The sequence below is a fragment of the Eurosta solidaginis genome, chromosome 2, assembly GCF_040869045.1.
Source record: "Eurosta solidaginis isolate ZX-2024a chromosome 2, ASM4086904v1, whole genome shotgun sequence".
Taxonomy (NCBI): Eukaryota; Metazoa; Arthropoda; class Insecta; order Diptera; family Tephritidae; genus Eurosta; species Eurosta solidaginis.
In genome coordinates, this window is record NC_090320.1 from 299,608,145 (window position 1) to 299,635,803 (window position 27,659).

Here is a 27,659-nt window from a genome sequence, read left to right on the forward strand (position 1 = left end):
GCGGTGATGGTAATTGGTGACGCGCTGAGTTTGTGTTTATGTGCGTGTCTATTGGCTCTCCGTCTATCTTTGTCGACCGTAGGATGCATTATATATTGTCGGCAGAAAGCGCTCGCTCATTTTTTCGCATCCGACAGCACCTTATCGCCAAAGGCGATGGAAACTTTGTCTTTGTGCTTAGTCGGATTCGATAGGGACTTTACGGTGGACCAAAGTTTACCTACACCGGTAGAGAGGTTACAACCTCTTAGGTGCTCTTCCCATTTCTCCCGCTTGTGTTCGTCCACAAGCAATCTGATGCGTTGGTTTATATCCCTTATTTGGGGGTCGCCTGGATCAAGCTGTCTTATAAGGTCGCGTTCCCTCGCTAAGCTCGCGGCCTCCGCCGGGAAGTGGGGCCGGATTTCGGGAATTCTCCCGGCGGGAATGAAATGTGCCGAGGCGGATTCAATGACCTTACGGAAGGCAGGGAGGGCAGCAAAGCTGATGTCTGTTGCAGATTTATATTCTTCCCACTTTCCTTTTTTGAAGTTTATGAAAGTGCGTTTTTCGGTGACGATGAAGTCAGCGGTACGCTCGAACGAAATAAGTATGGGCAGGTGGTCGGATGCCAATGTTACCATCGGCTGCCAGTTGACGCAGTTTACGAGTTCTGCGCTCACGATTGAGATATCTGGCGAGCTATGACAGCTTCCTACCATACGTGTGGGGGCGTCTCCGTTTATTGTGCAGAACGTTGTTTCGTCTATTTGATCCGCCAACATCTCACCCCTACCGTCCGCCAGCAAGTTTGAATGCCATAGGTCGTGATGGGCATTGAAATCGCCTAAGATAATGCGATTGTTGCCAGTGAGTAAGGCCTCGATATTAGGGCGGTATCCACTGGGGCAACAGGTGACAGGAGGGATGTAGATGTTGATGATTTCTAGATTTGCATCGCCTGACCGGACAGATAGGCCTTGACGTTCTAAGACATTGTCACTGCGGTCGATGCCAGGATCAAATATATGATATTGCACAGAGTGGTGTATAATAAACGCAAGGCCGCCTCCATTTCCGCTCTCGCGGTCTTTCCTGTGGACATTATAACCAGAGCAGGTCTGCAATGCAGATCTTGCTGTGAGTTTAGTCTCTTGAATCGCAGCAATGCGGATGTTGTGCCGCTTCATGAAATCGACTATCTCCGTAATCTTCCCAGTTAGTCCATTACAGTTGAACTGCAGAATTCTGAAGTGCATGAGGGGTGACGCCGCCACTCTAGGGGTAAGTGAGGGGTGACTACGCCTAGGTTGTGGAAGGCCAGGGCGCAATTGCTGTTGTGGCCTTGGGACTGGGCGCCCTTGGGCAAGCATTGGGGTACCCGGATGATTTGGGTTTGCGACCTGGCAACATGGCGCGATGAAACCCGTCGAGGGGTTGCCGTCGCGGAGACCAGAACATCTAGGAAAGTGGCACCACCCAAGGCAGGAGCTGCATTGAGCGGATGTCGCAAACCTATATATTCTGTGCTGGCAGACGGTGCAAACGGAGGCAGGGACTAAGAGTCTGTTTCCCTGACCTGCACGATTGGTGCCAGAAAAGAGGGGAAGGGGGGGGGGGGGGGGGGGGGGGGGGTGGAGGAGAAGAAGACGGGGGCAGGGGCTGATGCTCAGCATTGCTACCAGCTCTACTACGAAGGTAGTAGTTATGAGTGGTATCAGCTGTTTGAGTTGTTGACGCCGTGGGGCGCGAGCAGCAGCGGGTACTTGTTGTGGCTTGCTGAGCAGCGAAGCTGCTGGAAGGTAGTGGGGATACGCTTAGGCGTAGGCTACGGGACGCCCTTGGGCGTGAGCAGCAAGGAGCCACAAAAGATTTATAAAAGTTACGTGGACGTCGGGTTTTGGGATCAAGCCCAGAACAACCTGTCCGATGCAACCATCCCTTGCACGAGACACACTGAACAGAGTATGACCGTCCTAAAAAGATTCTTTTCTGGCAAATGCAGCAAAACCATTTCTCAGGACCGGGGTCAGGAGACGGACCCGGATTGGGTTCGATACCTTCCCGGAGTAAGAGAATATGTAGCAGTCCTGCTGCAAGGAGCTGCTGGGAGGATGACAATTTGTGGGAGGGACGAAACAAATTAAATGGGGTCACACTGAAATGACAGTCCTTGGTCGGGAAAAATCCCGAGTCGCTCCGGTACATAGAACCGACTGCCTTGGGAAGCGATTTATGTAATATCACGGTACATAGTAAGATTAAATCTAGTAATTGAATCATGGGTACATAGTAGCTTTATTCGGCAATCTTAGAATCTATATACAACGTTTTTTAGCTGCAGACTTTTCCTTACTCGTAGTATCGACTTTTTTACGTTTATCCTTGCCACCACCATCTTTATCTGGAGTCTTGCCCTGCTTTACTTCGCGATTTACTCTGTACGCCCCCGTCATGCGTTTGATATTTTCCTTATGCACCGTCTCGTGATTAACTATACGATGCGGATAATCCACACCCAGCACACAACCGTACTCACGTTGTGCACTCGCCGATGCTTTCCAAGGTTCATATATGCAGCCTACTGGATATTTCGCTAACTCAGGTACATATTTCCTTATATAAGTTCCGGCTGCGTCTGTCTTCTTACCAAAAGCCACGGGACTGTAGACACGAAAATATTGGTGAAAGAAAGCTGAAGCTGACAACCACATCCAATTGCCTGCATTTAACGCCCAATCTTGATCTAGCAATAGCTCTTCAAATACTTTTTGTCCCTCTTCCCATGAAATCCATAAATCGCCGCGTGTTAAAAAGCATGCAACCGCATGCCGTGCCAGATGATGAATCCAGCCTTCTTGGCGCAGCTGACGCATTATAGCATCGATAAATGGATATCCTGTACGTCCATGCGTCCATGCAGATAAGTGTTCGTCATTGGTTTGCCAAGGTATTTGCATGCAAAACTTATTACCCAGCATGCGATCGAAATTCGGCTCCGACGAAGCAGCAGTATAATAGAATTCACGCCACATTAATTGCCCCATAAGTGAAACGGGGGGTTTGGAATGCTTTGCATGCTTCTTTAAAACACTAGTTAAGCGCTGATAAAACAAACGTGAACTAAGGCAGCCAAATTTCAAATATGGGCTAAGTACTGTTGTGCTGGGCTCTAGCGAATTTGGTGCAGTATTTGGTTTTTCAAAGCGGCAACCCACGATTCATTACTTAGAGACACATCTAAGCGACGCAGGCCTTCAGTTTCGCCTGCAAAATGGATATATAAATTAGTTTCCCCGATAGGAAACACATACAAAATGTGAAATTACCTCCAGGAAACTTAATTTCTCCCAACTCCTGTGGCTGCTCAACAAGCTCTTCAATTTTGGGATATGCATAACATTTCTTATCTTTTTTCTCCAGTGAATCTTTACGTGGCTTAAGCTCTTCACTCAGCTTTCCGGGTCTCTCCACGGGCACTGGTACTTTTATTTTCTCTATAATACCTAAAAACTTTTGGTAAGTTAAAGGCGCAACACCGCCATTACGTTGCAATACCAATTCGGGATTATAAATTGTATGTGAGCAGAAGGTATCGACGGTAACACCAGCCTCCTTCGCAAATTCATTGACTTCTCCGTCCCGTTTTATAGCATACGGTTCAATATCTGTTTCATACGTAAGCAAGCTGACACGCCATTCTTTGAAGATTCGAGGAAGGACTGTAGATGGGGTACCACGTATAACATAAAGTTGGGAATTCAGTTGGCGTAGAGTGGTATCTAAATCTTCAAGCGTTTGCTGTAGAAAACGCCACCGATTAGGCCCCACACGTAGCCGTTTTTCCAAGGTCGCATCGAGTATGAAAATAGGTCTTACACAGAACTGTGTAGGAGCACTCAGAGCTTTGGTAAACACTGCACTTAGCGCTGGATTATCATGAACACGTAGACCTTTGCGAAACCAATGAATTAATGTTGTTTTTGTCTCCATAATTTGATTTTTCAAATTTAAACAAATAAATAAACAAACATGCACTATGTTGCAGTTGTGAAATAAACAGCTGCTACGAAGTTTCCAGATTAATATATCAACGCTTCGCGAGCTGTTCATCTGCTTAAAGTTCTGACATGATAAACGAAGTAGGCGAGATATCGCAAGAGTCAGCAGAAGAGGATAGATATATCTATTCATGTATGAATTCACATGATGCCCTCTTGTCAATGTTAACCATAACATGTAACGCAACTAACAGCTGATCGCTCGAAATTAGCATACGCCAAAGAGGATAGATATTAAATGGAAGACAAACGCCGTCGGCATTGTAGCACTTGCATATATATGTACCGATGTACATTTATACACACCAACCTCCCTACAAGACGGAGGTAACCAGTTCACCCACACATTCAAAGCTTTTTTTGCTCTCCACTAACACATCGACGTTTCATGCTGTCATCGAAATGACAGTTCATTAATTATTCCGGAAAACATTGAAACGCAAAAAAAATATAAATTGTTTACAACGAAAAATATCTTGTGCTTTTAGTTGTGACATGTGACGGAAATTAAAAATTTTGTTGCAGAGAACACCTTTTTGCGTTGGCGACCTTCGCCCAAAATAACATTAAGTTAATTTGAGTAGTGACATGTGACGGAAATTAAGAATATTGCTGCAGAGACCATCTTTTTGCGTTGGCGGCCTTCGCCCAAAATAATATTAAGGGTAAAGTTTTACAAGACGGTACACCACCTAATTTAAAAATATCAAATAATAATAAAAACGGAGCTCGAGGACCGCCTTTTGATTCCACGTTTGATAATTTTTGATAAAAATTGGGTGGTGCATCGTCTTTTAAATCGTTACCATATTAAGTTGTATAGAATCGGCGGGATGGCCTACAAGGTTTTATGTCAACTAAATCGCTCCCGATATGGTCGGGCTACTACCTTAATGGTTCCCGGAACGTACCCGATCTGCATCCGGCAAAGGACCACCAAAGTCGATAACGGGGAGTGTCCTTATCGCTACAACAACAACAACATTATTTACTTTCTGATTTTCATTCATACGTATGTGCATTTTTAAATAATAAAAAAAATGTTATATTATTCTAATAGATAGCATCTCCGCCGGGTTGCGGTTCAGCTCAGAATATGCCAAAATCAAAGGAAATCTACAAAAACAAGGTACTTTACAAGCAACATGCTTTGGAATACGGTACCAAACTGGTTGGATGTATTTCCCTAAAAAAGGGTGGAACTACGCATCTTGGTTTGCCAGTATTTGCTTCGGTAATTTATATTGATTTGTAGTGATTAAAAATTGCAATAGTAGATAATGTAATGTGAATTAAAATTGAATAGGTAGCCGGAGCAAAAAAGGCAACTGATCGGCATGCAACTGTTATTTATGTGGTGCCACCGGGAGCTGCTGCTGCTATCCTAGAAGCATTAGAAGCAGAAATGTCTTTGATTTTTTGCATCACCAAAGTTGTGCCAAAACATGATAGGGTTCGCGTTAAGCACGCTCTCTTAAGGCAAAAAAAATCGCGTCTAGTCAGGCCCGATTGTTCAGAAATCATCGCACCAGAAAGGGTAGGTAAATTGGCTACCATATTAAATATATAAGCAACATGTATGAATTTTTTAGTGATAATTTGTCATGCTTTTGTTGATAATCATCTGAAGAATGCAAATACGACAGAGTTCGAAGTTCATGTGCAAACCAATTAATTTTTTTAATTAGCATTTGGAGAGAAAAATACATATGTATGTTTGGTGGTTAACCAAATATTTAAATATTTATTTTTTAAAAATATTATGTTATTTATTTGAAGTATAAAATATTATTTTTGTTTATTTTTGAGTTTAGATATTTTCCAACTAATTAGAATTTTCTTTTTTTTGAAGTTATTCAAAATTTTAAGTTAACACGAAAACTCAATTAAAATTATTTTAAAAATTAAAGTAAAGAGTACAAAGTAGTTAACACTATATTTACTCCCCCTCCAAGAAAATTTGAAACAAACAAATTATTAATTAATATTAAATGTAACCTTTTTTTGTTTTTTGTTGTTTAATGTATTTGTATTTAAATTAGTGTTAATAAGTATGTTTGCTGGTTTAAGTAAATCAATTGAAATATTTTTAATAGTATTATTGTATTGAATTGTAAATGTTTTATGTTTCTTAGATATAACTTTAAAAGGTCCTTCATAAGGTGATTCTAAATTAGATTTACGAAGAACTTTAACAAAAACATACTCACAATTTTCTAATTGTTTAGGAACGAAAACATTTTCTTTGTTATGATGAAAAACTTTAGAACGAACAAGTGAAAAATATTCTCTTATTTTATGAAGAGCGTCATTAGAAAAATCATGTTCTTTATTACTATTTGAAATAATTAATTCACCAGGTATTCTAAGTGTTTGGCCATAAACAAGTTCAGCAGATGAACATTTTAAATCTTCTTTAATAGAAGTTCGTAAACCAAGTAGAATGAATGGTAAAATGTCAGACCAATGAACCGAGTCGTTTGATGCTATAATTGCTGCTTTTAAAGTTCGATGAAATCTCTCTATCATGCTATTTGCTTGGGGATGGTAAGGAGATGTATGAATTTTATGAGAAACTAAAAGTTTAGTTAATTCTGTAAAAAATTTTGAGGTGAATTGTGAACCTTGATCTACTGTAATATTTAATGGTATACCAAATCGTGGTATATAATTTTGAATAAAAGTTTTTACTATAGTATTTGTTGAAATATCTTTAAGCGGATAAGCTTCAGGCCAACGTGAAAATCTGTCAATAATTGTTAAAATATAACAATTTCCATTTGAAACTGGAAGAGGTCCAACAATATCCTGTTACGGTCTGCTGCTACGGTATATGGCTGCGATCTACTTGAGAGCGTGTTCACGGGAACACACCTAGCGATGTGGCAAAGGTTGCGATGAAAAATATCGGAAAAGAAGGGAACAGACAGACCGGCCATCACTAGAAGACGGGGAGAAAAAAAAAAAAGAAAAACCACCACGAGTTCCGGACAAAAAGTTTTTTCGCTCGGTCTTTTCTTTCCTTTTTGGATTTGCCACGCTGATGAACGGAGCTAGACCATAACGTGTTTGCTTTTGCCAAGTCTTATCGTATCAACGATTTATATACTTTTTTTAAATCCGTACAAATCAAATATTAAAACGCTATTCGAAACCGAGAAAATTAAAAAGAATTGATTGAGTTTCCGGCACTGACCGAGAAAAACGTGGGAAAAATTTTGGAAAACAAGGAAGAAGGTCATTTAAAAGGCCAAAGAACAATCAGCAAAATGCCGAGGAACTAGTGGTAATAACCCTTACAAGAATATCCAAATATCCAGCTGAAGTAGTAAGTCAGCGCTTCCAAGTCAAACCTAGTGAGGAAAGTTCTAGGGATTCCGACTCGGATTCGGACGGCACTAACTAATTGTGAGGAGAAGCCTTGATACTCGAAGATAGACCTCTTTCTCTACGTTTGCGAAGTACACCACCACCTTTGGAAAGCGTCCAACACCCCATCCGCCTCCAGGGCCAGCAGTACGCTGCAGCGTAATACAGCGAACGCCCAATTTAGCACAAAGTCATCCAGAAGGTAAAGGTCCACACGAAGTCGCCCTGCCACCAGGTCCGCTCGATCACCTCAGACCAGAGTGAAACAACCATCAACGCCGGCCTACTGGGTGAGTCAGTTCCTTTTTTTTTGTGCTTAAAAGCGCGGACGCATCTTTGGGCGCTAATGCTTGCCTTTTGGTTATGGGTCGTGCGTTTATGTACCCTATGAATGTGTAGGAAGTCCGGTCAGAATTCAACCCATTAGCGCAATTGTTAAAATAAAATAATGTTGGTTTAAAAAAAAAAAGGAGAAAAAAAAAAAACAAACCTTTAGAGTAACAACTATTTAAAACGCGGTTCATACATCTGTATATATAATTAACTTAAGCATATGCATTTACATGCATATAGAAGAAAGAAAGCGAACACCAAATTTAGTATACCCAACAAAAAAAAAAGAGAATGCCCTGTTTTAAAAAAAAAAAAACAAAACTTCCAGCATATTGGCGTAGACGTTTTCGAGTGGAACGCAAGAATATCTAGAAATGAATATATAAAATGTAAATGTTAAGAAGTTTGCAAATTCTGTAATGCGGTCCACGATCTACTATAGGAATTTTGAGCCAAATAACTACAACTATTTTTAAGGTATTTTTTTTTACTCCAGTGTGCTTCGCTTGGTTTCCACGTTATTTGCTATGTACCAGCATACCTATGAAATTAAAATCTATTCAGCAGTATGGAAATAAATTCGAAAGAGCATTTAGATGAATTACACATTTTTTTCAGCAAATGACCTGTAAACCAGAGCAACAGCAGCAACAATGTTATCAAATTTAGTTATAATAAGAAGGAATACAATTTCCTGTATAATTGTTTCTTAAAAAAAAAAAAAAAAAAAAAAAAAATGTTATATGTACATACAGCTGCGAACAAAAGAATAGCAGTTAAAGATATTAAACACCTTTTACTAGTAAAAGAAGGATCATTTATTTGAAAAGCTGCAATAAACTTGCAACCAAACTTGTTTTAGAACCATTTAACAACGTCTAAAGCCCCAAAAAGGAATTATTACTTTGGCTGTACAAAGTTAATATTTACTATTCATGTTTCTTAATACCGGGATCGAAATGAACTCTATCAAATAGATACTTATGTACAAATTTCTTTGTTCGAAATTATTTCTTGTACCTCTTAAACAAGCATTTTATCACATTTTTCTCTATAACTTAATGCGTATACCTTATTTTGAAGAAAACAAATTTAGATAAAACTCAGGATCGAGTAGTATATATATACATCTTCATATAAATTTTTTTTTATAAATGATGAATTATAAATAAATTTGTAATTGAAATGGGAATGCTGGCGTCGCCAATTATTTGGAAGGCATAAGGTAAGACAGGTAAGGGGCCACCGAAATTCAGGTGCGTCGGTGGCCATGGATTTTGAGGGTGGGTAAAGCACCGGGCGTCGCAACACCACCCGCGGCGCCCCCTATGTATATTCGGCCCTTTTCTTTTTTATTTTTTAATTTTTTCAGCTTTTTTGTTATTGTTTGGTTTTTCACCGGTTTTTTTTTGAATTTGATTTTCAGCGTTAGTAACCGGCCATGTCCGGTTCGGTAGTATTTTTTGCGTCAGTTTTTTTTGAATTTGAATTTAAATTTTTGAATGTCAACGGTCTGTCCGTGACATCCGGTTCGGCCGGATGTTGTGTGATTTTGAATTTTTAAGCGTTTTGAGTCGGTCTCTGCGCTTCTGTCGGTTTTTTTTTGAATTTGACAGCTGCTCGTTTTGATAGGCATGATAGGAACATTTTTCTGCTTATGGCGCAGGAACAGTAAGGTTGGCAAGGACCCGCCCCAGCCGACAATGACTAGCCACTGTGCACCACCACATCATGCCGACCGCCTTCCTTACTGCTTCCCTAGTAAATGCGATTCCATAACAGATGGCGCCCAACGTGGGGCCTGAGGCGCTGGCCGCGAGGGTCAGTCGGGTCAACCTGTGAGGTTGACCATCCCACCAGTCCGAGTGAGCAGCCACAGAAGCTGCCACCTACGTTGCGGTAGGATGGTTAGACGGATCAGGTTGTCCGGGCTGGTCATCGGGGGCAGTGGCTGACGGAGCCACGTGACTTAACGTCAGTTATCGGGATTTTGTATTCACCCGATGAGGCAGTGCTGCACGCACTTTATTTTTTTTTGTAGTTGGGGTTTTTATTTTCCCAGAATGTTGTCCGTTAGTCGGCTTTGGTACATATATGTCCGCTAACTGGGTTTTGAATTTTTTTTTTGCTTAAAGTTAATAGTTTTTTTTTAATTTTTTTTTGCCGAATTTTGTGTTGTTAGTGTGAGTGCGTGTATGTATGTGGAAAAAGAACCCCAGCTCATCCCACGCCCCAGGTGGTAGTTTAGAATACCACCTGGACTGTGACGGGTTGAGCTGGGATTCAAAGTGACACCCTTCCCTGTCCCACCAGTCTGGGGAGCGGCCATTGAAGCCGCTCCACCCATAGCGGCGGAGGCATGAGGGGTGTCCCGGGTGAATGGACGGGAGGCCTCAGCACCCCCAGCCAGTCCCACTAGCGCGTCCCCAGAGACCGCCTCTGCGTTGCGGCTGGGTGTGTTGGGACTAACCTGTGTGTGTAGGACATTGACCCTAGTGGCCCCAACCAGTCCCAGAGGCAGGTCCTTAAGACCCCCTTATGCGTTGCGGTTGGGAGCACTAGGGACAAGAATGAATGAGTTTGTGTTTTTTTTCATTTTTTTTGGAGCCCGAGTGCCTTCGGGGAATGGGATGTCAGTGTTCCCATTGACTACCCAAATATTTTTTTTTGGCCTTCTGTGGGGGCGATAACCACTAGCCTTTCGGAGTTTGGACGAGTTCTCCATATCAAAATGTCTACACTTTTTTTGTTTTGCCTTTCTGTGGGGGCGATAGCCACTAGAAATCATCTTTCGGAGTTTTGACGAGTTCTCCATAACAAATGTCTAATTGCCGCAAAGCCCTTTTAAACTAGGAAACAGAATTAATTCCCAAATTTGACTTAACTTTTTTTTGATGGCCCCATGTTGCCCGGCTAGCTTCGTAGTAGGACTTTGAGACTCTTATCTCAGGGGTGAGTCGTGCCCCACGTTGATTGGCATTGGAGGCCCCTGGCAGTGGCTTCCCACAGCGGATCCGGTTTCCTGTTCGCTCCATCGTCGGGCCTTCTAAGCGAAGCAGGTTTGTTACGGTCTGCTGCTACGGTATATGGCTGCGATCTACTTGAGAGCGTGTTCACGGGAACACACCTAGCGATGTGGCAAAGGTTGCGATGAAAAATATCGGAAAAGAAGGGAACAGACAGACCGGCCATCACTAGAAGACGGGGAGAAAAAAAAAAAGAAAAACCACCACGAGTTCCGGACAAAAAGTTTTTTCGCTCGGTCTTTTCTTTCCTTTTTGGATTTGCCACGCTGATGAACGGAGCTAGACCATAACGTGTTTGCTTTTGCCAAGTCTTATCGTATCAACGATTTATATACTTTTTTTAAATCCGTACAAATCAAATATTAAAACGCTATTCGAAACCGAGAAAATTAAAAAGAATTGATTGAGTTTCCGGCACTGACCGAGAAAAACGTGGGAAAAATTTTGGAAAACAAGGAAGAAGGTCATTTAAAAGGCCAAAGAACAATCAGCAAAATGCCGAGGAACTAGTGGTAATAACCCTTACAAGAATATCCAAATATCCAGCTGAAGTAGTAAGTCAGCGCTTCCAAGTCAAACCTAGTGAGGAAAGTTCTAGGGATTCCGACTCGGATTCGGACGGCACTAACTAATTGTGAGGAGAAGCCTTGATACTCGAAGATAGACCTCTTTCTCTACGTTTGCGAAGTACACCACCACCTTTGGAAAGCGTCCAACACCCCATCCGCCTCCAGGGCCAGCAGTACGCTGCAGCGTAATACAGCGAACGCCCAATTTAGCACAAAGTCATCCAGAAGGTAAAGGTCCACACGAAGTCGCCCTGCCACCAGGTCCGCTCGATCACCTCAGACCAGAGTGAAACAACCATCAACGCCGGCCTACTGGGTGAGTCAGTTCCTTTTTTTTTGTGCTTAAAAGCGCGGACGCATCTTTGGGCGCTAATGCTTGCCTTTTGGTTATGGGTCGTGCGTTTATGTACCCTATGAATGTGTAGGAAGTCCGGTCAGAATTCAACCCATTAGCGCAATTGTTAAAATAAAATAATGTTGGTTTAAAAAAAAAAAGGAAAAAAAAAAAAAACAAACCTTTAGAGTAACAACTATTTAAAACGCGGTTCATACATCTGTATATATAGTTAACTTAAGCATATGCATTTACATGCATATAGAAGAAAGAAAGCGAACACCAAATTTAGTATACCCAACAAAAAAAAAGAGAATGCCCTGTTTTAAAAAAAAAAAAACAAAACTTCCAGCATATTGGCGTAGACGTTTTCGAGTGGAACGCAAGAATATCTAGAAATGAATATATAAAATGTAAATGTTAAGAAGTTTGCAAATTCTGTAATGCGGTCCACGATCTACTATAGGAATTTTGAGCCAAATAACTACAACTATTTTTAAGGTATTTTTTTTTACTCCAGTGTGCTTCGCTTGGTTTCCACGTTATTTGCTATGTACCAGCATACCTATGAAATTAAAATCTATTCAGCAGTATGGAAATAAATTCGAAAGAGCATTTAGATGAATTACACATTTTTTTCAGCAAATGACCTGTAAACCAGAGCAACAGCAGCAACAATGTTATCAAATTTAGTTATAATAAGAAGGAATACAATTTCCTGTATAATTGTTTCTTAAAAAAAAAAAAAAAAAAAAAAAAAATGTTATATGTACATACAGCTGCGAACAAAAGAATAGCAGTTAAAGATATTAAACACCTTTTACTAGTAAAAGAAGGATCATTTATTTGAAAAGCTGCAATAAACTTGCAACCAAACTTGTTTTAGAACCATTTAACAACGTCTAAAGCCCCAAAAAGGAATTATTACTTTGGCTGTACAAAGTTAATATTTACTATTCATGTTTCTTAATACCGGGATCGAAATGAACTCTATCAAATAGATACTTATGTACAAATTTCTTTGTTCGAAATTATTTCTTGTACCTCTTAAACAAGCATTTTATCACATTTTTCTCTATAACTTAATGCGTATACCTTATTTTGAAGAAAACAAATTTAGATAAAACTCAGGATCGAGTAGTATATATATACATCTTCATATAAATTTTTTTTTATAAATGATGAATTATAAATAAATTTGTAATTGAAATGGGAATGCTGGCGTCGCCAATTATTTGGAAGGCATAAGGTAAGACAGGTAAGGGGCCACCGAAATTCAGGTGCGTCGGTGGCCATGGATTTCGAGGGTGGGTAAAGCACCGGGCGTCGCAACACCACCCGCGGCGCCCCCTATGTATATTCGGCCCTTTTCTTTTTTATTTTTTAATTTTTTCAGCTTTTTTGTTATTGTTTGGTTTTTCACCGGTTTTTTTTTGAATTTGATTTTCAGCGTTAGTAACCGGCCATGTCCGGTTCGGTAGTATTTTTTGCGTCAGTTTTTTTTGAATTTGAATTTAAATTTTTGAATGTCAACGGTCTGTCCGTGACATCCGGTTCGGCCGGATGTTGTGTGATTTTGAATTTTTAAGCGTTTTGAGTCGGTCTCTGCGCTTCTGTCGGTTTTTTTTTGAATTTGACAGCTGCTCGTTTTGATAGGCATGATAGGAACATTTTTCTGCTTATGGCGCAGGAACAGTAAGGTTGGCAAGGACCCGCCCCAGCCGACAATGACTAGCCACTGTGCACCACCACATCATGCCGACCGCCTTCCTTACTGCTTCCCTAGTAAATGCGATTCCATAACAATCCATATGAATATGTTCAAAACGGCCTGATGGTATTTGAATTTTTTGGATAGGAGATTTAGTGTGTCTTGAAATTTTGGATTTTTGACAATTGATGCAAGATGAAGTCCAATCGTTAATCTCTTTACGCATGTTAGGCCAATAATATTTATTTTGAATTAATTTTCTAGTTGTTCTTATACTTGGATGAGATAATGAGTGAATTTTGTCAAATATAATTCTTCTCATAGAATGTGGAACATAAGGTCGAAAAGGTTGTAGAGAAACATCACACCATATGTTTAAATTAATAATTGGAATATGAATTTCTTTTAAATTATTTTTAGAATTTGGATCAGAAATGGTTTTTTGTAAAAATGTATCAGTTTGCTGTTCTTTATATAAAGTTTCTAAATTTATATCTTGAGTTGAAATTGCATTTATTTCTGGAATACGGGAAAGTGTGTCGGCAACTATGTTGTCTTTTCCACGTATATATTGAATATCATTTGTAAATTGAGCAATATATTCAAGATGACGTAGTTGACGAGGAGATCTATCTACTTTAGAATTTAGAACATGAATTAAAGGTTTATGATCAGTATAAATTGTAAAAGTTCTACCTTCAAGAAAATGTTTAAAATGTTTAATTGAATTATAAATTGCCAAAAGTTCACGATCAAATGTTGAATATTTAGTTTCTGTTGTAGTTAGTTTTCTTGAAAAATAAGCTAAGGGTTCTAGTATATTATTGCTAGTTTGTTGAAGAACTGCTCCAATAGCAACATTTGATGCATCTACTGCTAATGATAAAGTACCATTTTTGTCGAAATGTGTAAGTAAAGTATTTTTGGCAAAAAGTTTTTTAACATTTTCGAAAGCTGTTGTGGTTTCATTTGTCCAATTTAATTGTTTGAGTTTGTTTTTAATTGCATGTGTTAACATTTCATGCAGAGGACTAAGTTCTGTTGCTAACATTTTAATATATCTGTGATAGTAATTTATCATACCTAAAAATTTTTGTAATTTATTTATAGAAATTGGTTTTTCAAAATTTGTTATGATTTCAATTCTATCTAAAGATGGTTTAATACCTTCGCCTGAAATTTCGTAACTTAAGAAATTTAATTTATTTACACCGAGAGTACATTTTGAAGGTTTAATATTTAAATTATATTCTTCAAGTCTTTTGAAAACTGATTTTAAATGATTTATATGTTGATCTTCATTATCACTGGCAATAAGAATGTCATCAATGTATGTAAATACAAAATCGAAATCAGAAAATACTTCATTAATAAAGCGTTGGAAAGTTTGAGAACTGTTTCGTAAACCGAAAGGCATTCTTACGAATTCAAACATTCCAAAAGGGGTAGTTATTGCAGTTTTATGAATGTCTTCTTCTGCCATTGGAATTTGGTGGTAAGCACGCACAAGATCAATTTTGGAAAAAAATTGTTTGTTTTTTAAATCAATTGTTAAATCGTGAATATGTGGTAAAGGATACCGATCTGGTGTAGTAATAAAATTAAGTCTTCGATAGTCTCCGCAAGGTCTCCAATCATTTGGTTCTTTTTTAGGAACGAGATGAAGTGGAGATGCAATAGGAGAATTTGAGGGTCTGCATATACCAGTTTTAACTAAAAATTCAAATTCAGTTTTAGCAATTTTAAGTTTGATTGGATCAAGACGTCTGGGTTTCGAAAATGGTAAAATACCTTTTGTTTCTATCCTGTGAACCGTATGGTGTTTAACTTTTTTAGTATAATCTGGTTCACAGGTAATAGACGGAAATTCATTAAGTAATTTTGAAAACTTATTTTCGACAATAGGAATTTTTAGTGAGAAAATATCAGAAAATCCAGAAGATCCAGTAACTTTAATTTTTGTAGTAGAATCCATTATTTCTTTATTTTTAATATTGACAATAATTCCGAATTTTTCTAAAAAGTTTGCTCCTAAAATTGGTGTATCAATATTCGCAATAATGAATGGAAATTCAAAATCTCTTCTTAAACCTAAATCAATTTTAAGTAGTTTTGTACCGAAAGTTTCAATTGAAGAACCGTTTGCTGCAGTCAAAGTAAGATCCGAATTTCTTTTATAAATTTTAAATTTAGAAAAAGGAATAACTGATACAACTGCACCTGTATCGATAAGAAAATTAAGTTTATTGAATTTATCAAATATGAATAGGCGACGAGTAGGTTTAATAATAGTTCCATTATCCGTCACCGTCATAATGGATCGTTTCAGTTTAAATTTTCTTCGGAATTTGAATTGTGATTTTGATTAAAATTGCATGGGGGTATACATTTAAGAGCGTTATTCTTAAATTTTTTGTGATACCAACAAATATTTGTTTGTGAAGTAAAATTACGATTGTTTGAAAAATTTCTTGATCCTGAAAAATTTCGAGATTTAGATCTATTTCTATCTTTAGATCTTGAACGGATTTGTAATTGATTAATATCATTAGAAATTTTATTTAAATTTTGAAAAATAGCCGTGGTTAATTCAGTTAAATTTTTAACGCATTGTTCTAAAATATTATTATTTATACTTGAGACTACAAGAGATTTGGAAGAATGAGGTTTATTGATTAAATCAAAAAGTTTGTCAGCTAAAATAATAATTTCATCTCTGTTTTGATTATTATTGGAAGTCAAATGAATTTGTATTTCTTGTGGTAATTTACGAATCCACAATTTAAAGAGTAATTCTTGACTAACTATGGAGGCAGAACCTATAAGTGATTTCATAAATCTGAATAATTCAGATGGTGAACGATCACCAAGTTCAGTTTTTGAAAATAATTGTTCTAATCGTTTTTCTTCGCTAAGAGAAAATCTTTCACATAGAACTTTTTTGATTGTATCATATTTATTAAAAAGAGGAGGAGGGTTAATAACATCTAAAATTTTAGATATAGTATCTCGTTGAAGAGTAATTAGAACATTTTGAAATTTTAAATTGTCATCATTGATATTGTTAATTTCAAATTGTCCTTCAACAAGCAAAAACCAGGCATCAGGACAATCTTGCCAAAATTGTGGTAATTTAATAGATTTAGTAGAAGGAAAATTTGTAAAGTTATCTTGTGTTGAAGTATTTTGTGTTGTTTTAGAGATGTTGTTTTGTGTTGTATTAATGTTAGAATTTTGAGTTGTATTGTGAGTCATGATGTTATTTGTATGGTTGATATTTTGATTTTCTGAATTTGTAAAATTACGAGTTCGTATTGGTGAACGTAGAACCATATGAAAAGAAATTTAAATGAAAAATTTGAAAATAAGAAAATATTTAAGAATTTTTTGGAAAGGGAGTTAACAATTTAAATACAATATTTAATTTTATATAAAAAATAAATAAATTTAAATAATTTATATTAAAATTTTTAAGATATAAAAAAAAATCTTAAAATAAATTTGAAATTTTAATTTAATATTAAAATAAAAATTGTATTTAGAAAAAGTTAAAATTATTTAAAATTTATATTTACGATTTATTACTATGGAAGAGTTGATTGATAAATTTAAATATGCAATGGCTTTAAAATATAATGATGCTCTTATTTGTGTAGAGGACGTTAAAGATCATGAATGGTTCCAATAAACGGTACACTATATGACGATGTTGCTTGTTGAATGTTAAAATACTTGGATATACGAATGAAATGTAGGGAGAGGTTAGTGACACTATTTTGTAGATGAAACTTCCTGAGTAATGCTGGATCAATTTTCTACAGCTGTGGTTGTATTTAAAACAGTGACAGTATTGTTTTGATCAGGCATTTATTTTTAAAAATGAGTTTTAGCGTATTTACACTTCTCGTTTTAAGCGTTTTATATTGCGTAACTTAAAAATATGTTGCAATGTGTTGCGAAAAATCACTCAAAAATTAAATTTTTTAATTATTTCACAATTTTTTGTTGCATTTTTAACTATTTTATTATTTCTATCAAAGTTATTTTTGTTTAGTTTCAGCGGTTTTTTTTTTATTCTTTCTTCTATATCACATAACGGTACTCATCCTGTTCGATATTTGTTTTAATTGTTGATTTCTTCACTAGTGTTAACAGATGTACCGCACAAATGTTGAGGGTAGATGGATGCGTATTTCATCCTGTTAATTTCGGTTATTGATTTTTTATTTAAATTTTAATGGTTGTTCTTGTTGTATGAAAATGCACTGAATATACTTTTAAAATTTATATTAAACAGCATTCAAGGATGTGATGATTCGGAGCAGGACCGTGTGTACATTTGCTGAAACCGGTAGATAGCTTGTAATTGGTCCAGGTAACTTTAAACAAATTTTCTTTGGTAGCACGTCACTTAGTTGCACTTTTATTTGCGGTATTTTATTGGTCAATAGCTTTGTGATACGTAAAGCGTGACATTCAGTGATTGTATCACATATAGACTTATATAAACATTTAGGTCCGTTGGTAGAATCGCCAATATATTTGGTGGTTAACCAAATATTTAAATATTTATTTTTTAAAAACATTATGTTATTTATTTGAAGTATAAAATATAACTTTTGTTTATTTTTGAGTTTAGATATTTTCCAACTAATTAGAATTTTCTTATTTTTGAAGTTATTCAAAATTTTAAGTTATCACGAAAACTCAATTAAAATTATTTTAAAAATTAAAGTAAAGAGTACAAAGTAGTTAACACTATAGTATGTATGCATAGAACTGCATAGAAGGGGAGGAAAAATGAATTACTATCAGTAGGTTTGCAAGATTTTTGTCATTTTCCCTGCATCGCAGTTGTCATTACATTGCGTTAAGAGAGGACATCAACACCTTACTACCCACAGCCAGTTAAAATTATTGTAAATTTTGCTCTTTTCATCACTGTTTCAAAACGTGGAAAGTTATATATCGAGCATTCCATGGAGAATGGTGCATTTTAGCAGACTTTCGCATTGCCGGCATTATTAATATTCAATCCCTAGAAGGTTTAATGTAGTCATATCAACAGTTCCCGAGATGGAGGGGCTAGTACCACAATGGTGCTTGTTACCGGAACGTAGATAGATAGATCATTTATTGAGGATTGCACAGTGACTTGCACATCTCCTTCACAGCACCTCATCCTAGCCGACTTCCTTGATGAACCCCAGCAGTGTTCTTTGCTTGAGGGATTAAATGTGGGAATGCTCTGGCCATGGTGAGCCCATAAACTTAGCCCTATGTCTTGAAATTGCGCCGCAATCTAGAAGGATATGGTCCACCGTCTGCTGATCCATCACAAAATCGGTATGTGTTGTTCGATACTATACCCAGTTTTTGCATGTGACTGTTCAGTCTACAGTGTCTTGTAAGAATAGCCGTTGGGGTTTTTAGGTTATCTTTTTGAGAGGCCTATTAATGCCCTATATCGAGTTGTGCTGTAACCCCCTAACAGTAACTTAGATTGACTCAGGCCTAGCATATTGCGCCAGTGTTCTCTCTTTTCCCTCCCTTCTGCTAATAAATGGCCCTGTGGGCCAACTGGCAGGAACAGCTCGGGATCGATGGGCCATGCAGTTGCTGCCTCTCTTTCCGTGTTGTCCGCCTGCTGTTGTTGTAGTAGCAGTGCTTCGCCCCATCCAATAGGTGCGACCGATCACAAATTGTCATCAATGTCCTCTAACGGGAGTCCAAAGAAACTTTCTGTTTCAACAGGGGTGGGCCATAATGAGAGGAGTGTTAGAGGCGTTGGTTGCACAATACAGTTAAAGAGATGGTTGGTGACATGTGGGGACACATTACAAGCAGGACAATGTTTTGTATGTCGGGGTTGATTCTGGATAGGTAAGAGTTTAACCTGTTACGTTATCCAGTTCGAAGTTGAGCTAGAGTGACTACTCTCGTTTCCCTAGGGAGAGTGCGTTCCTCCTCTGCTAGTTTTGTTCTTTGAGTACAGGAATCACCGGCATCAGGCATGCTTAACCAACGAAACGATATCATTTCGTTACGATAATCAACGTTAATAAACGAAACGAAGTCATTTCGTTTCGTTTATTAACGTTAAGATCGTCAAATTAACGAAATGATTTCGTTTCGTTTTCTGCCATATCAAAACGAAATCAAATCGTTTATGTTGATTATTAATTTCAAACTATGCTGGCAAAGCTGATTGATGGCGGAGTCATTAAAGGTGAAAGCATTATCCAAGCTGATTGCAACTTTTCTCATGAATTTTGACAGTACGAACATTTCTCAGAGTATTTTTGACATTACCACCAACGAATTACACAAACAAATTACATAGAGTTTGTGTGTGTATGTGCGCTCGTTGTTGCCACCTTACGGCTTCACCATGGCTATAGCATTGCCAGCACAATTCAAACATAAAGTATCACGTTTTCGTTAACGTTTTTAACGTTAACGAAAGCTTTTCGTTTCGGTTAAAAACGAGATACAATTTATCTTGATAATTTCTTTATCGATAATATTTCGAAGTGTTTCAACGGAAACGGTGGAAATTTTTTGATAAACGATTAGCTTAACGTTAAGGTGCATCCCTGACCGGCATAGAGGTCCGACGCCTGTTTGTGGAGTTCACTGAAGACATGCTTGTGATTTTTAGCTTCATACGGCTGTTTTCTCAGGTGCCGTATTTCCTCAATGTAATGAGCCCGTGAACAACAAGAGCCACAAAAGATTTATAAAAGTTACGAGGAATCTAGCCCAGAGCAACCTGTCCGATGCAACCATCCCTTGCACGTGAAACACTGACAAGAGTATTTATTTTTTTAATTTAATTTATTTATTATTACGGCTGTTTAGGCCTAAAACTTAAACTACTAAGTGCAATTCATTGTTATAATCACTTATTACTATTGAATATGCTGTTGGAATGCCATGTGATTCCGATCAGCATATTTACTAGCGTGACAAAGGGACGAGTCTGGGAGCCAGTCATTTAAGGAAGGTCGGAAAGGACGCGTTTTCAATCCTCCAGTGCTCCCAGCTTAAGGCAACAAAATTTGGAACTTATATTTTTCAATTATATGTGTATTTTAAGCTTTCGGAATGTATTAGTCTCCGATCAATGCAGCTAAACATGTCTTTGGATGTTGGAAATTGAAAATAAGTGTATCCAATCACCCCTCAACTTTGTTTAGTAAAGACGCTGTCGGAATGCATGAAGATTCCGATTAGCACAGCTCAACATATAATGGGAGGTTGAAAAGGACGTGTTTCCAATCCCCCTTGCTCCAACTTTTATTTGGCCTTATTTTCGTTATTTTTGTTACACATTATATAATTTTATTGTTATATTTATGCTGTCGGAATGCGAATGATTCCGATCAGCAACAGTAAATATCAGCTGGAAATACCGAATTCCAGCGAAATTAGTTGTTGGAACTGTCTGGAGTTACAGGTGGCGTCCGATTTTCTTTTCCTTAGGGCCGGATGCATTGTATTTTGCTGCTACCATTATTACCATTCCCTTTTCGCGCTCCAGTATCGGTATATCATGTAAAAAAATAAAAGAAAAAAAACTATCTTATTGGAAGGTTTTTACAATGCTCCAATAAACTTTTTTTAAAAGTATTGAAGTTATTACTACTTTTTATGTGATTAGGAAGTTCATTGAAATATTTCAGGCCCTTATATATATGACCGTCCTAAAAAGATTCTTTTCCGGCAAACGCAGCAAACCCATTTCTCAGTACTGGGGTCAGGAGAAGGACCCGGATTGGGGTCGATACCTTCCCGGAAGAGGAGAGTATGGCGCAGACCCGCTGCAAGGATCTTCTGGGGGGTTGACAATTTGTGGGAGAGACGCAACAAATTAAACATGGAGTCCGCCTGCTCATTGCCCTCCACTCCCCTGTGGCCTAGGACCCAGGCCAACAGTACTACGTTGTGTGCTCCTAATTGATTCAGCTTTTCTACGCACTGAAGGACAAGTGCTGACTTTATTTCGAACGCCGCAAGTGCCTTTAGTGGAACCTGACTGCCTGACTGAGTATGGCAATTGTTTCATTGGGGTATCAGCGCTGAAGGTTCAGCTTAGCACACTAACTTATGGCGAATACTTCCGCTCGAAAATGCTCAGATGTGCTTTTAGAGTTACTGATATTTTGGTTCTGGGTCCGAAAACTCTGGCTCCAATCCCCCCGCCTATACCTATACAGCCGTACCAAGAGACGGAGCAGCCCATTACATATTGGCACAACCGGAGCACTGCTGGACATACATCCTATATGAAAGCTATGCATTCAAAAGTGTTTGTACCAGTGGCTGGTGCACACCGAACTGGACCAATGTATGCTATATTGAGGCCTGCACAAATACCAAGCTATGTTTATGTAAATAATGTTACTGCTAATGTCAATTTGCACGGTTGAGCACATACAGTACCTACGTTTATACAAGGTGGAACACCACACTACCTACATGGCGATGTAGCCACCGATCAGGTTGTTGTAAGAGATTAATTAAGATATGTTATTCATAAACACTGATTCTTATATTTTTATTATCATTAAACTGTAGACTAGACTCATGACGGGTATTCTTACTGGACACTGCCTTCTGGCGTCACATGCCTTTAAATTAGGCTTGGTGAGTGATAGCAGATGTAGGAAGTGCGAGTTGGAGGAGGAAACGATCGATTTCATTCTGTGCTCGTGCCCTGCGCTTGCCGGGCTAAGACTCCAGCTGACAGATGTCAGATCTAGAAGCAGCAAGTGGCTTAAGTTCTAGGAAGCCGCTAACCCGCTGGAGCCATGAGAAGCGTGGGTGCACTTTGGGTGTTCCAAGACAAGTTCCGTACCTGCTCCGAATAATTTGATAGATAGATAGATTAGATAGGGATCTGTTCTAGGTCCAACTCTTTGGAATGCGGTGTATGGCGGGGTGCTACAAATCGACCTTCCCGGAGGCACGGAAATTGTCGGCTATGCAGATGATATTGTCGTAGTAGCAGTGGCCAAGAAACTTGATCTGCTCCAAGCATTATGTAATGACGCCATGGGAAGAATAACGGAATGGTTGACGAACACGGGGCTGGAGATGGCTAGCAATAAGACAGAAGTGGTTCTGATGAGCTCAAAGCGGAGTGTGGATGAGTTGGTCCTAACCATAGGAGATTTTCAAATAAATTCAAAGCCCTCCTTGAAATATCTAGGAGTAATCATTGACTCAAAACTAACTTTTAGGGAGCACTTCAGGGCGGTGGGGGACGAAAGTTTCTAGAGTTAGTGGAACCCTAACGCGAATAATGCCCAACATCGGCGGCCCAAGCGAAGCTACCCGTCAGCGATTATCCAACGTAACCAGCTCTATAATATTATATGCAGCACCAGTATGGCACAGATCTAAAATGGTCCACCAAAAAGATATACTAGCAGCCTACCGCATTACTGCTATACGAATAGCATGTGCTGTTCCGACGACGCGATCCATGTTTTATCCAGGAAAATCCCAGTAGATCTACTCTCAGGTGAAATGGCCGATCTGTATGGCATTGGGTTCAGCCGACCATCTGAAGATGCTAAGAAAAGCGCAAGGTCACGAACAATAGTTAGGTGGCAAGAACGGCGGGAAGATTCGAGAAAAGAGCGCTGAACCTTCATGCTAGTCCGGAATATAGCGGAATGGTGCGAGCGAAAACACGGCAAACTAAATTACCATCTCACACAGATATTGAGCGGGCACGGTGGCTTGAAGGAATATCTACATAAGCGTGGGATAGAGGAGGATCCTTTCTGTCCAAGCTGTCCGTCCGAATTGGAAAGCGCAGAACATGTAATATTTCACTGCCCTCGTTTTCACGGCGAAAGACTGTCTGTAAACAGAGTTTTTGGAGAGGAACTTTCCATTAGGAATTTAGTTCCACGAATTTGCGGACAAATAGATTGTTGGATTGCTGTGAGCAAGATGGCCTTTATAGTAATGACGAAATTGATGATGCATGCCGAAAGGGAGCGTAGAGAAATGCGCATACGAAGTAGTGGCAACTAAATCGCCTTTGAAGTTACTTTACCAGGTCCTGATTCTAGTTATCTGAAATTTCTCTTGTGCCTTTGGAAAAGAGCTATGTGTGGAGCCCTGTTCCATAACACTTTTCGGCTTATATTAAAAACTTTTAATCTATTCTTACTGATAGTTTCTTTTTCATTCTAGGTAATTTGATTTTGATGATGTGAGGATAGAAATATCCCAAATATTCCAGCTGTGGCTGTAAGAACATACATTTGCTCAAATTAGAAGAAAACTGCTCGGTCGAGCACATCCAGTATCTACGTTTATACAAGGAGGAACACCCACACTACTTTCACGGGGATGTAGCCACCGATCACGTTGTTGTAAGAGCTTATTTTAAATATGTTATTCATAAACACTGATTCTAATATTTTGTTTTGGTTTTTACTTTAGAGTCAACCTGTTATATAAGCGATGTCAGCTATGCCTGTAACTTAAGCGCCTTCAGATGTAATAGTTACCGCGGACGCGGTCACAGGAGTAGTTCACTACGTGGGGATTACACTAATCAAGGACTTTCAATATCGAAAGGTTTTCCAGCACTATAACACACCAACAATATGTACAATCACCCGAATAAATTGTACAACAAACGTTAACACCACATCATCAGCCAGCAACAACAACAACAAACGCAACAAGTTGAAACTTCTAAACAATGACTAGTGAACCACCAACATATCCGCAATATGCGCAAACATCAACACCAACATGTGTCGCCTACTTTGCAACACGGTGAAGATGGCCAAGGCCATTCTGATTCTAATACTGATAAAGGCGAACCATTGGCAAATTTAAAAACTCAAACAGACCACGAAAAATGTTGATGGTATTAATTCTAGTACGGATAGTAAAGAATTTAAACCTAAGAAAAAAGCTAAACTTGATAAAAACTTAACCGAAGATGACAATGTTTCTAATTCTAATACTAAGGAATATGAACCTTTGATAAATATGAAGCTTAAAACAGAGTTATCAAAAAATGACGATGATGATAATGATGTTGATGCAAAGTCCAATGTTGAAAATTATGAAACAGAATCTGAAAATAGTATGAGTGTGGATTATAACCTGAAGCAAAACTGTCATATCCGGTACGGCCAGAATTAGATGTTAAGAAAAGAGCCTACATAAAGAGGCTCAGTATATTTATGGAAAATTTATAATAAGAAAATGCCCAATGTATGTATTTCAATTAAATTCAGCACATTGTTGGAAAAAGCATCTAAACTTTATGCATCGTGTAGAGAAACCAGAACATTTACAATTTAAATATAACGAACGTGGTGCAAAATGTAAATTTTGTGATATTCAAGCAGCTACACCAAGCTTCAACAAATTATTGGACCATGAGATTTCTCATATGCCTAATAGTCATTATTTAAAATGTAAATTATGCGATTGGAAGACAAAAATACATTCAAGTATGAATTTTCATTTACGTGTACAACACGCTGAAACAATTGATGTAACAACGAAAAGTTTAGAATTGAATGTTTGTCCATATTGTAATCACAATGGTATCTACGCAAACACTTAATACATCTTTTCTATGTTTAGAATGTGGTGAATAATTTAGAACAAATACAAGTTTACGTGTACACCACAAGATTTGAACGGAAATATCTTGAGGGTATGGTTACACCTATGTGGCATCTACAAGCTATTTATAATGACTAGTATGGAATGAGGTGACGAAATGAATCACCATGCTTCTTTGGATTCTGGTGATACTCCTGACATGCTTCCTAATTTCCCTACGTCTGATGTTACTATACCTACCAAACTAATATGACTGCAAACTGATGAGCAACACTACCAGCGCAGGAAAAATAAGAACTTCAAAGCAAGGTTTCGGAAAGGGCACGACTATGAATAGACGTTAATGTATTTATATAGTTTATAAATATAAAAATTCACATATTTAAAGTTCGCTAGAGTAATAAGGCAATAATTTAAATTGTAAAAAAACATTGTATATATGAATAATTTATAATTAAATATTATCTGAACATAAAGGACGCGTTTCATTCATAGAAAAAGCGATTTGACAGAAGGTAACCGATACGGGTAACCGATAGGTCAGTTACCCGTGTTGTTGTTGTTGCATATGTTTTGGTTAGCGATAACGAAAACATAACTGATTAAGTAACTTAAAAATATAAATAACATCGAGCGAGAAGGAATGTCGAAAACACAATAGGTAAGAGCGAGAAAGCAAGTCACACGTACACTATTTTGAGAGAGCGCATGCGTTACCTTTTTCACGACAGCAATGTAAAAGTCATTAACACGATAATTGGTGAACAAGTTATTGGTGACGATTAAGTAATCGATTAGGGAACGGGTACCTGTCTTGTAGGGCTGTTTCAGCGCCATGTAGAAAATCTGCGGTGCGCCCTCTTGTATATCTATCATCTTTATGGTGAAGGGATGTTTGCAAATCCATTAAAATAGCAAGCCCCCTCGTATTGGAGAAAAGCAACACTGGGCTTTTTCGAACTTTGTTTCAAGACGTCATTCGCAACTGGGAAGTTTGACGTTTATTTGACATTTCCGAATTTTTCCTATTGCTTGTGTCAAACGGCCAGTTGGTTCTTGTTTTCGTAGCTCATATTTCACACAGAAAAAAGAAACAAATTTGGCCGTATTGTATTTAATATTTCTGTGTAAAATCAATTGGTTTTGTTTACATCGTTGCCTGTATTTTTGTGCGTGTCGGAAAACCCCCCTTGAAAGGTGCTCTGCGGCGAAAACAGTGCTGTGAAAGTGAGGCGATAGCGCCCATGAAAATGTTGCAAAATGAAAATGAAAGCAATCCAAACGTCTTGACGAATTAAGTAAAAAATTTTGCTTAATAGAATAATTAAAAAAAGTGCAATTTGTGCGTGTGTTTAAAGGGCGTTCGAAATATGCGCTTTAATTTACAAGTTGCTTATTTGAGTTTGCTATCGGTGACGTGTATTTCGAGGTAAGCAATAAAATGCCGCCAACATGGGTTTGCATGCTAAATGCTTACTGCTTCTTTTGCTAATTAAAACATTTTTTTTTTATCTCTTTGCAGTTTATTTCTTTTCTTTGTGGTATTCACAGAAAATTACAAATATGTAGCTGCAGCCCTGCCCGCTGATGCTCAAGCTGAATCGGATGCAGCAGCCATAAAAAAGGCAGCTGTTCATCACACTACAACAACAGCTGCTGCTGATGCTTCTGCAACACCGACGACGCTGGTGCACGACAAAATCTTGTCAAATTACAAAAATGTTAAACAAATAATTAATTATGAGGATGAGACATTGCAGGCAGCGCCAGAAGTAGATGGTCCAGCCGATATTGAACAGCTGGATGAAGTGATTGGCGCCGCTGAAAAAATGTCATCAGATGTGGTATTGCCAACCGATGATGCAGCAGTCAAAAATGATGTGCAAAAACCACAAGACGCAAAAAGCAATGCAAAAATAGCAAGCGCGTCTAACAGTGATGACTTGCAAAATGAGGATACAACGTTTGAGGCGCAGGAAAGGTAAGTTATTTTCAATAACAATTATGCTTAACACGTACATTGGTGATCTTAAGATAGGGTCGGTTTTTTAATGCATATTTTGTTGAGAGTAAAACTATGTTCTTGCATATACATATGTACATACATATCTAATCATTGACAATCAGCGTGTCAACTGTGACGAACTTGGCAATTTTCCCTGATTTTTGCACATCTGGGCCCGTTTCACGTGTTACGATAAGTGACTGCAAACCATTTTCACTCGAGCGGTAACTATTTTTAAAAATTATAATAAGTTATTGATCTAACGAGTACTTTTTGTCACTAGCTCGCATATGCCATTAATCCGATCCAGCATTTCAGAGCTGTTGTAATTTAAAAAATCTGTTTCGATCACGGATCGTAATACGGGCCCTGATTTTAATACGGTCTACGGTTTCTATGTTGGATAAAGTCAAACCTTTACCAGTGAAACCGTGTCATTGTAATAGACAATACTCACTCTAATTATTTTACGGAACCTCGGAAGTACCACAAAGTAGCATCCCTTGCCCTGTACTTTTTGAAGTTTTCATAAATGACATTTCCACCCACTCCAGCACTCTAAAAGGTTTCGCCACGGATAGGTGAGGCTGACAATTGGGTTTGGAGAAGCAATATATTGCGCTGGCAACCTGAAAGGTTTGCGCTACACAGCCCCTTGA

The 27,659-nt window shown here is 38.2% G+C and overlaps 4 protein-coding genes across 14 annotated transcripts in view; 2 read left to right on the forward strand and 2 right to left on the reverse strand.

Annotated features, from left to right (window-relative positions):
* The window catches only part of dpr3 (defective proboscis extension response 3), a 663,598-nt gene that overhangs the window by 498,316 nt on the left and 137,623 nt on the right, over positions 1–27,659 (reverse strand). The window lies entirely within an intron of this gene.
* On the reverse strand, positions 2,259–4,091 carry phr6-4 ((6-4)-photolyase). The gene is given in 3 exon segments (XM_067770137.1): positions 2,259–3,190; positions 3,193–3,246; positions 3,309–4,091. Coding segments are annotated over 3 exon segments (1,611 nt in total). The 5' UTR covers positions 3,973–4,091; the 3' UTR covers positions 2,259–2,297.
* LOC137241290 (uncharacterized) lies at positions 4,442–25,465 on the forward strand. 9 transcript variants are annotated; one of them, XM_067768749.1, is made up of 7 exons: positions 4,442–4,705; positions 4,864–5,052; positions 5,101–5,274; positions 5,347–5,577; positions 23,595–23,776; positions 23,847–24,948; positions 25,014–25,465. In XM_067768749.1, exons 6-7 carry the CDS (start codon positions 24,634–24,636, stop codon positions 25,131–25,133), a joined length of 435 nt encoding a protein of 144 aa, XP_067624850.1. In that variant the 5' UTR covers positions 4,442–4,705; positions 4,864–5,052; positions 5,101–5,274; positions 5,347–5,577; positions 23,595–23,776; positions 23,847–24,633; the 3' UTR covers positions 25,134–25,465. The 9 variants fall into 9 exon arrangements, 5 of the variants coding, with proteins under 5 accessions (XP_067624850.1, XP_067624849.1, XP_067624851.1 ...); XM_067768748.1 differs by lacking the exon at positions 4,864–5,052; XM_067768750.1 differs by lacking the exon at positions 4,864–5,052 and having other exon boundaries at positions 4,442–4,610.
* LOC137241287 (SUN domain-containing ossification factor) overlaps positions 26,050–27,659 on the forward strand; it is a 140,332-nt gene continuing 138,722 nt past the window's right edge. For all 3 annotated transcript variants that reach the window (XM_067768741.1, XM_067768740.1, XM_067768739.1), the window contains exons 1-2: positions 26,050–26,424; positions 26,518–26,976. In XM_067768741.1, coding sequence (XP_067624842.1) covers positions 26,366–26,424; positions 26,518–26,976 — 518 coding nt within the window. In that variant the 5' untranslated portion in view covers positions 26,050–26,365. The remainder of the gene's footprint in view (positions 26,425–26,517; positions 26,977–27,659) is intronic.

Bases quoted from the DNA above. Each gene is read 5' to 3' on its own strand.
- LOC137241290 (XM_067768749.1), top strand. From the start codon at position 24,634: ATGTATGTATTTCAATTAAATTCAGCACATTGTTGGAAAAAGCATCTA. The intron at 24,949-25,013 runs GTTTGTCCATAT...TTCTATGTTTAG, and splicing joins CGAAAAGTTTAGAATTGAAT to AATGTGGTGAATAATTTAGA.